Here is an 8,615-nt window from a genome sequence, read left to right on the forward strand (position 1 = left end):
TTGTCATAATAATCGGTTGGCTCAAATGTATTCCATTTTTTTGGATCAAGACATGCACATTTGTTATCCTCGGTGTGAATAGACTAGGTATTTATTTAATATGGTGAGTGCAACACACTGACATATATTTTAAAGCTGTGTTTGTTAATGCTAGAAAACCCGTTTGCTTGACATATTATGAAACTGGACATAAAGACATTATTCATGATTGCTTACATTTGCACAAATATTTCAATTGATCTTATTTCTTATATCCGGCCAGGTACCCGAATCAACTAAAAACAGAACTATAAGTGCTAGATATTTCTATGTTTTTTCTTCCATTTTCAGCATTTCTGGAAACTGAGGAGAAACAAGTACGCACCGATGCCTGTACTCGTTATGTTGTTAATGGTCAAGTTAGAATTGTCAACTATGGCATCATGGCGTTGTTCACAAGTGCAGGTAGTTTCATGGGTAGAGGAGAAATAGATTCTTGACAAAGTCGGTGTTGCCATAACAAATCTTGGAATCGCTTGATACGGTGATGATTACGTGAGATCGGGTGGTCCACCAAAGATGATTACCAAAGATGCAATTGATCAAGCAGGTCATGGACCTTACATAATCATACAAGCAAATGACTGTGCAATACCAACTGTGCAATATTCAATATAACCGTTTCCTAATCCTTAGATCTGCACATCATAAATCCCAATTTAGTGATGGTTTAGTCAGGTTTCGTGTGATAATCTAAAGCACTCGCCCTTGCCAATTACTACTGCACGAGGTCGAGTCACGGGCTGGGCCAGTCTGTGTGTCAGAGAAAGATACCAGTTTATTAGAGAGGGTCTGTGGTTTCTACCTGCGTTTTAACGGGTTGCTCTTTCGCCAGTTAAGGAAAAAATAAATTCACGTCAAGAAAAGATAATTAAATAGGCTTTATCAATCAAGTATTATTGCTAAGTGATACCAGTGATATCAGTATGACCTATTTAATGTTATGTTCCTTCAAAGGTACTCGAGAGTACTTTTTTAAACGAAAATATTCATGTCCTACTTGCTGATAAAATGCATGTGGTGTTGATTTGCATCATTTCAAAGGTATGTATGTGTGTTGTTTTCTGGCTAAAATAATCAGATCTCCCTGGTTGAAAACAAAGAAAGCTATATGATCCGAAGCGTTTTGGCAATATATTTATAAATATAGAAAGCAAAAACAAGCATTCATTACAAAAATGTAACGAATGGCAGATTTGGAGCATTATGTTTTTTTATATCTTTCAATCGTATTGCAAAGTACACAAATATTCATTTCCTTTAACGAAAACTTAATGGGTTTTGCATTTCGATAAGGTTATTCGAACATTGCTCTTTTAAAGTTAAATTATAATTCTTCTCTTAACAAATTTAATGCTCGTTGGAGAACCTTTAAGGACGCTAAAACTCTAAACGTTAATAAACCTTTATCATGGAACCAAAAATAATGTCATATTTACTGAAGCTCAACACTCTCTAGCAATTATATCAATGTGATTATTTATATGGAAAACGTAAGGGAATTCTGCTGTTTGCTTGTTTTAAGATTTATATTATGAATTTATCAATAACACCAGCATAGCGATTAATATACTAGAATGTAGATATGGAGGAACATAAAGTCGAGTGAAACAAGAAGCAGGAAACAAATACCACAAAACAATTTGTCAATTTTTTTCCGCTTCAGTTTCGTGGATTAGTATATCAAAGATTGCACGCAGTATATGTCTTTTATGCTAAAATCAGAATATAGTCATGGAGGAATAGAAGGACTGACGGACATAACACCAAACAGGTGAAAGTACAATAGTACCATTTATTTAAGATAATTAATTACGAATAACAGCATATCCTTATCACACCAATAAACCAAGCCCTTACTGATAAAATATTACTGCTGAGTTTCATATTTCATTTAGGCTTCCATGTTTCTGAAGTTCAGCTTTAATAAAGAATTTCTAAAAATATATGTACTACATCACATCTATTCTTGTGGAACCATGTTCATCTAGTACATTACATAAGAATATATGCTATACATACTAAGTTAGAACAAGATTTATATTCAAGCTAGTTTTTAAAAACGTCGACAGTTTGCCTTGTATAATCTATTTTGTAGTTACATGTTCCTATTAAATGATTTCGTTCATTATTATACTTGTGACATATTCCAATCTGGAAAGATAAGCACGACACTTCAAGAAAGGTACAATGCTTATTATTGTTGAGTAATTGTGCACACGTATAACGAATTTTATTGTTACCATTTTTTTTTGTTGCCTTTTTGGATAAGATGCATAAATGAAATGAACTCATTGTCGCGTTAGAAGTGTTTCAAATCGTACACACGAATGTTGTCGTATTTAATACGGTAACCGAAAATTAAGGTGTCATTGCACCAACTTGACTATTTATACGCAAAAGGTAAATCGATTACTTTCAGAGAATATATGAATTTATCAATGACAGGAGAATAGCGATTGAATAAGTTATAGCCGAACATTGCTAATAATGAGGAACAGAACAAAGAATGTGTAGCCCTGATGTATTTAGGTAGGCTTCTTGGCAGTCTCTACTTGAAAAAAAAAAAAAAAAAACACGTTACAAATGTAATGACTCAAAAGATGTATGCCTTGCAAATAATTATATCTGGCGATAGCATATTATATTACATCCCGCCCATATGTGTCACACTGCACACACCCTGGTTGTTTTATAGCTGTCTTTACCCACCTTTGGACGATTATCCAATCAGTAGTTACTACTTCCTAGACGAGGGGACCAATCAAAGTTTATCTGTTTTGCTTAATCATCACACCACGCCCCAATTTCTCAGTATAAGTACGATTGTTCTTGTGCCAAATTTACCAAAGGGCATCTGCAGTCGAGGAGATCTGATTAATTGGAGTGTTGCATCATGAAGCCGATGGGGAACGACACGAAACCTGACATAAGCACAGTTGTTGTGCAAACAGCTTCTGAACCAAAGGTAAGATTTGAGAAATCTCTTTAAAACTCAAATCTACTTTAGAAAATAAACATTGTGAATGAAGATAAAATCAGTCCAATTGGACAAATATATTATTTGGCATTAACTTAGTTTATGTTCAGAACATCAAAGATGATTTAACTAGATTGTTTGCATTAAGGGGTACAGCGAACGTTAACGACCTTATGGGCAAAAATTTGTATCTGCAAGTGTAGAAGGCTTATATGCATATGTTCCTTTTACTTTGAGAATATTATGTAATTTCGACTATTTGGTTTGTCTTTAAATCTTCTTAATTTATGAATGAAACTTCAAATACGTTTTCTGTGCTGCACGTGCACCCACATCATTGATAGCAACATTTTGCTCTCTTTGAAGTGTGGGAACCCATAGTCAGTACAGCTTGATTGCAAACTTTAAAATGCTTGGTTCGTAATCATATTCTACAATGGATTTAAGCAGCAACATGTTTTGAAGTGAAAACAATTTGAAAAGACCAACATTCTCGGAATCAAGCGCATCAACAAGACATTTTGTTTTTCCTCAAATATTATATCATCATGCTAGGATTTTCGCTTCATCATATTTTTTATATTGCAATTGCATGTCATTTATATCATCATGTACCATTTCTACAGAGACCGGAAGAGGTTAAAGAAAAGAGAAAGAGGCTTAAGATAATAGCCATATTTGTTGTTGTCCTTGTTGTCATAGTGACCGCTGCGATCATCGCTGTTGTGTATGTAGTAGGAAAGCAGGCAGAAGACACTCTAAAGGTATATCTAGTACTATTGATTGTCTGAATACAATTATTATGATTTCTTAGCATAATCACACTTTATTTTATCTCTCTTGTATCTTGCATATATTTATTTCTTCACTTGTATTTATAAAATTAGTATTAGTATATAAACATGTTTACTTTTCAGTATTTGTTTATAAAGTATCAAAATTTGATGCAAACAATTGGTCATACGACCAATGTAATTCTCAGGCAGATATTGTCCCTGACTAAGGATGAGTCCGTACTAAATGTCTTACGATTTTTGTTTTCATTTTCAATACAGTTTACGTTGGCCATATATGTTACTCAGATACTACACCTAATTCGTGATATTCCAAATAGTTAACGTTTTTAGTGAGTTGCCTCACCTGCACGTCTTAGTGAAGGTTTCTTTAAACGAAGAACTTTTCTTTATACACAGGTAACACAAATTCAGCCAACTGCAGCACAAGCAGAAACACTCCTGTTTTAGTACCATTACCATTGCAACCACTTTTGCAATAAATAACTTTGTAAAAAAAATCACTTTGATTTTACAGCCATGAGTAAATTCTTCTACAATTAAATCACATATTTTTATGTATTACTTGTTCGAATCTTTTTATGTAGACTGCGTGGCTTACAACCAGGGACGAATCCGGAAAGGCAAGTTCACAGAAAGTAACTGTCACCGCAAGAGAGGAGAAATTTGAAATTGCAGGAACCGGCACGGCCGTTTTTGATTTCGACAAGGTATCTATAGCATTACGATATTTCGTAGTAGTTCAGCAATTAAAGAAGTACTTTGAAATAAACACATGAGCGAAATAGCACATATGGTTGTTCCATCACTGCAAATGCTTGTGTCAAATGTATTCAGCATTTTGCTATTGTTTTGGTATGAATTTGCCAGTACATACTGAATTGAACATTGACATCTCACAATTATTGTATTAACATGGGCAATCATGCTCCGCGAATAATTTATCGCGTTTAAAGTAAAAATGCGAGTAATATAAACATAGAAAATTAAAATGAATAGACAAAGCTGCTTGAAAATTTATGAAACGTAATGATATTTAATAGGTTTAATGTCTCTCTGTTTGAATACACCGATAAAAAAATCAGAAAACTACAACATTTTGCATTGTACAACTTCGTAGTTTATCAGCCCGTATTGCTGAATGGAGAGAGAGAGAGAGAGAGAGAGAGAGTTGGGGTAACTTACTCTGTAATAATGATATATATTATAAAAAAGAGAGAGGCCGGCTTGACTCTCCAAAATTTGTAAAACTGCATTTAATCAAGCTTTTCACGAGAAGGACCAAATAATATATTCGTCTCATTCGCTAATGACTTTGAGATTTACTGTTTGATACTATACTATACAAAACAATTGATGATCAAAAAAATTCAGAATATGTTTTACATATTTTAAATTCAAGTCATGGATGGATATTAATTAATACTGACTTATTTTCTTGCTTCTGTCTCACTTGAATTAGATTACTTTCTGTGGATTACACAAATAACGTGTCTGTCAAAAGCTCTCTCTCTCTCTCTCTCTCTCTCTCTCTCTCTCTATATATATATATATATATGCATTTGTGTATGAGTGCGTGTGGCTAAACTTAAGAGGCATAAACTTGCAACTATTTAGGCAATGCGCCCTTGCACAGACCATTAGTTTAGTTTAATCTGTTGCAGCTTTAAAGTGTGTCAAAAATATTACTTCGTCCTCTTTAATTTTATTCGACAACTTCAAAACTATCTTTCTCTGTGCCGTCTTCACAATGAAGCATATATTTTTAATATATGTTATTTCAATTTTCAGAGTCTGCTTGTATACAAATCTGACACAATGTCAAAACCAACCTGCTTCTTGACCGCCGTCGACACGTCTATTTTACTTTCCCCAGAGAAAATGACAGATTTCCTTGGAGACAAATCGGTATGTTTCATTCTATCATTCTATCATTTTATATAATCACTACAGTCACCGATCCAAGTCGCTCAATAATGCTTAACGACTTTATCCATACAATATGTGATGTATTTTATTACATTGTATTGCCTATTAACAAAGTTTCATCGTGTCTTTGAAGTCAAAAAGTACAATTGCAAACGATCCGTCAGTCTGGGTCAGTGACCTTACAATGAGACAATAAAAAATTTATCGGATAATTAGCAACAAGGACTATTCTTTACTACGTCTTATATTATATACTGATTATAACGCTTCATTATTGTAAAAGTGTACATATAAGCAAATAATTTAATGCATTAACTATATTAGGTCTATAATTAGAACGAACTGTTTTCATTCGTTTATTACCAATCAACACAAAAATAACTTTATATCATGGACATATGCTTATCATTATGAGGAATTAATACTTTACTGGATTCGCCGATAATATTGAATTAACCTCGTGGTAAACTATTAGAGAGTATGAGGCATATACAATGTGCGGCAGCGTTAAAGTACCCATTTGTGTGGACAGTATGAAAATAGATCGATTACACTGACTTGAGCGTATCAAACAAGATGTAAATATGAAACACCTACTGTTCACTATAATATCAACACTGAATACCAGGACAAGTAATCTTCTGCAACTAAATTACACGGATTCATAGTCAACTTGTGTGTAGTTATCACCTGTAACGTGGACTATATACAAAGGCTATTTGCTAGAGACAAATTAATACTTATATGTCGTTTATAATCTGATTAGTACAATAGAATGTATACATTAGGATATATTTATATATCTGTCCATGAATCATTCGAACAATCGATCAATCAACCAATATATATATATATATATATATATATATATATATATATATATATATATATATATCCAGGAACTTACTTGCATTACGATTTACCAGTGTATGTCTCTATTCGTTATCTTAAGGCATCCGACTTACTCTCGAATTCATCAGATCGTGCTGAGTACATGAGTTCAGGCGTTGTCTTACCGAATAAGGACTTTCTCTCTCCCTTGTCAAAAGAGCTATGTAAGGACACTGAAGTAATTTGGATGGTGCCCAAGCCAGGTGATATCATACATACATACATACATACATGCAGTTAATTGGCTGGGCTTTGAATGCTTAACAGTGCGATCAAATTGCTTTTTTGCAATGGTGATATATTTACTGCGTATTTTAACTCTACATTTGTAGGCAGGCAGTTTTCGGTGGAAACTAGGTTTCAAATCGATGAGGGTTTTATTGAAGCTGTCCACGTTTGTACAGCAATGTGGTCAGAGAATTTGTTTGTTATGTACTAAATTTAGCAGAGTCTGGATTAGAATACTGGTTCATGCTTCTTGTGTGAATGTAGGTCGCATGGTCAGTGGAAGAATATGCAAAAAACATGCATTGAGACTAACGTGGAGAGAAATTAAATTATCTTTCGTAACACTACGCCTTAGCTTTCACTAACTTCTGACGTCATGGCCGCAATTCCTGTAAATAAATAGTATTCTAACTATCAAGAAAAAACTTTAAAAATACCAGATGCAAATATATTTCAAATTAGAAGTTGTGATGAATATACTCAATATGTTTCACTTAATTATGTTAATACTTACCAATATTTAATATTAAGAAGAAACATATTGAAAATTGTAATCTGTGGTCGATTAGGAAAAGTAATAATATACACTTATGTCCTAGTCTTTTCCAAATTTTGAAATTCATTTTCTGTTACATATATACAAATAAACACATACTTTGTATGATATGTACTAACTACACTTTTATATGAAATACATCAGTTTAAGCCAATGAAAACAGTTTAATCATCTGTGTTCAAAGGAACAGGCGGTTATGCGAGCTATTTGCATTTAGTCTGTGTACGTAACATTTTTCTTATATTAAGCTAATTAGTGATAGCCTTAGACCAAGGGCACGTACTTAAGATATAAACAACCGCCACTTTTATCTCATACCTAATTAAATAAGTACAATATATATATATATATATATATATATATATATATATATATATATATATATATATATATATATATATATATATATATTCATGTAACAAAATTACTTTTTCAGACTGCGTCGACGAGAATTCACTGGACCGGAACAAGAGAGCATGCTTCTACTACTACTACTGTTATTTAAGATATTGCGACCGTTATTATTGTTATTATAGATGCTACTGGTGGCTATATTGCTAGCAATGTGTTCGACAGTATAACAGTAGCATACAAAAAGACTATTGGAATGACCTTTGCTGAATGTACCGTTGCAACGTATATTGTATATAAAACATGTGCCGATGCAGCCTCTCAGAATTTCCAATAGTAATAGCAGCTAGATGATGTGTTTCACGGAGAAATGCTAGTTTTAGTTTGAAATAATCATATTATCCTATTCAGTTCTTGCAAATTATTTCTTAAAAAATTAGAACTCAACCAAATTTCGCAGTTTCAGTCCGGGATTGCAATTTCAAAGTATATTCTTTGGTTTGAAATAAATGAATCATATCTAATAATAAAGTATGAATATACACTACTTTGTCATTGTGTTTATGTTGTGTCCTTAATAGTATTTCGTTGCGGCGAACATTTAATTTGCTATACTACCCTACAAAGAAAACTCCATTGACATTATTCATGTTATTTAATTATTTCAACAAATTTGTATTACGCACCTGCTCCACTTTGAAACAGCATGGAGATCATGCTTAATCTCAAACTTGTCCTCCAGAAAACAGTATACAGTCATAATTTCATGAAGTAATCTGAATTGAAACCGTCATAATTTAGAATCTATTATACGTTATTGCAAATAGTTATCCTTATCAAACAAGTT

At 33.0% G+C, this 8,615-nt stretch overlaps 1 protein-coding gene across 2 annotated transcripts; it reads left to right on the forward strand.

Moving 5' to 3' along the window:
• The first annotated feature begins 2,869 nt into the window (after positions 1-2,869).
• Positions 2,870-8,312, forward strand: LOC149773199 (uncharacterized). 2 transcript variants are annotated; one of them, XM_089946631.1, is made up of 6 exons: positions 2,870-3,007; positions 3,646-3,783; positions 4,401-4,523; positions 5,605-5,721; positions 6,695-6,836; positions 7,854-8,312. In XM_089946631.1, the coding sequence occupies exons 1-6, from the start codon at positions 2,936-2,938 to the stop codon at positions 7,976-7,978; spliced, it is 717 nt and encodes a 238-aa protein (XP_089802757.1). In that variant the 5' UTR covers positions 2,870-2,935; the 3' UTR covers positions 7,979-8,312. The 2 variants fall into 2 exon arrangements, with proteins under 2 accessions (XP_089802757.1, XP_089802759.1); XM_089946633.1 differs by lacking the exon at positions 6,695-6,836.
• The last annotated feature ends 303 nt before the right edge of the window (positions 8,313-8,615 follow it).

The sequence above is a fragment of the Sinohyriopsis cumingii genome, unplaced genomic scaffold, assembly GCF_028554795.1.
Source record: "Sinohyriopsis cumingii isolate HCF-2022 unplaced genomic scaffold, ASM2855479v2 utg000813l, whole genome shotgun sequence".
Classification (NCBI taxonomy): Eukaryota; Metazoa; Mollusca; class Bivalvia; order Unionida; family Unionidae; genus Sinohyriopsis; species Sinohyriopsis cumingii.

Bases quoted from the DNA above. Each gene is read 5' to 3' on its own strand.
- LOC149773199 (XM_089946631.1), top strand. From the start codon at position 2,936: ATGAAGCCGATGGGGAACGACACGAAACCTGACATAAGCACAGTTGTT. The intron at 4,524-5,604 runs GTATCTATAGCA...TTCAATTTTCAG, and splicing joins CCGTTTTTGATTTCGACAAG to AGTCTGCTTGTATACAAATC. The intron at 6,837-7,853 runs GTGATATCATAC...TTACTTTTTCAG, and splicing joins TTGGATGGTGCCCAAGCCAG to ACTGCGTCGACGAGAATTCA.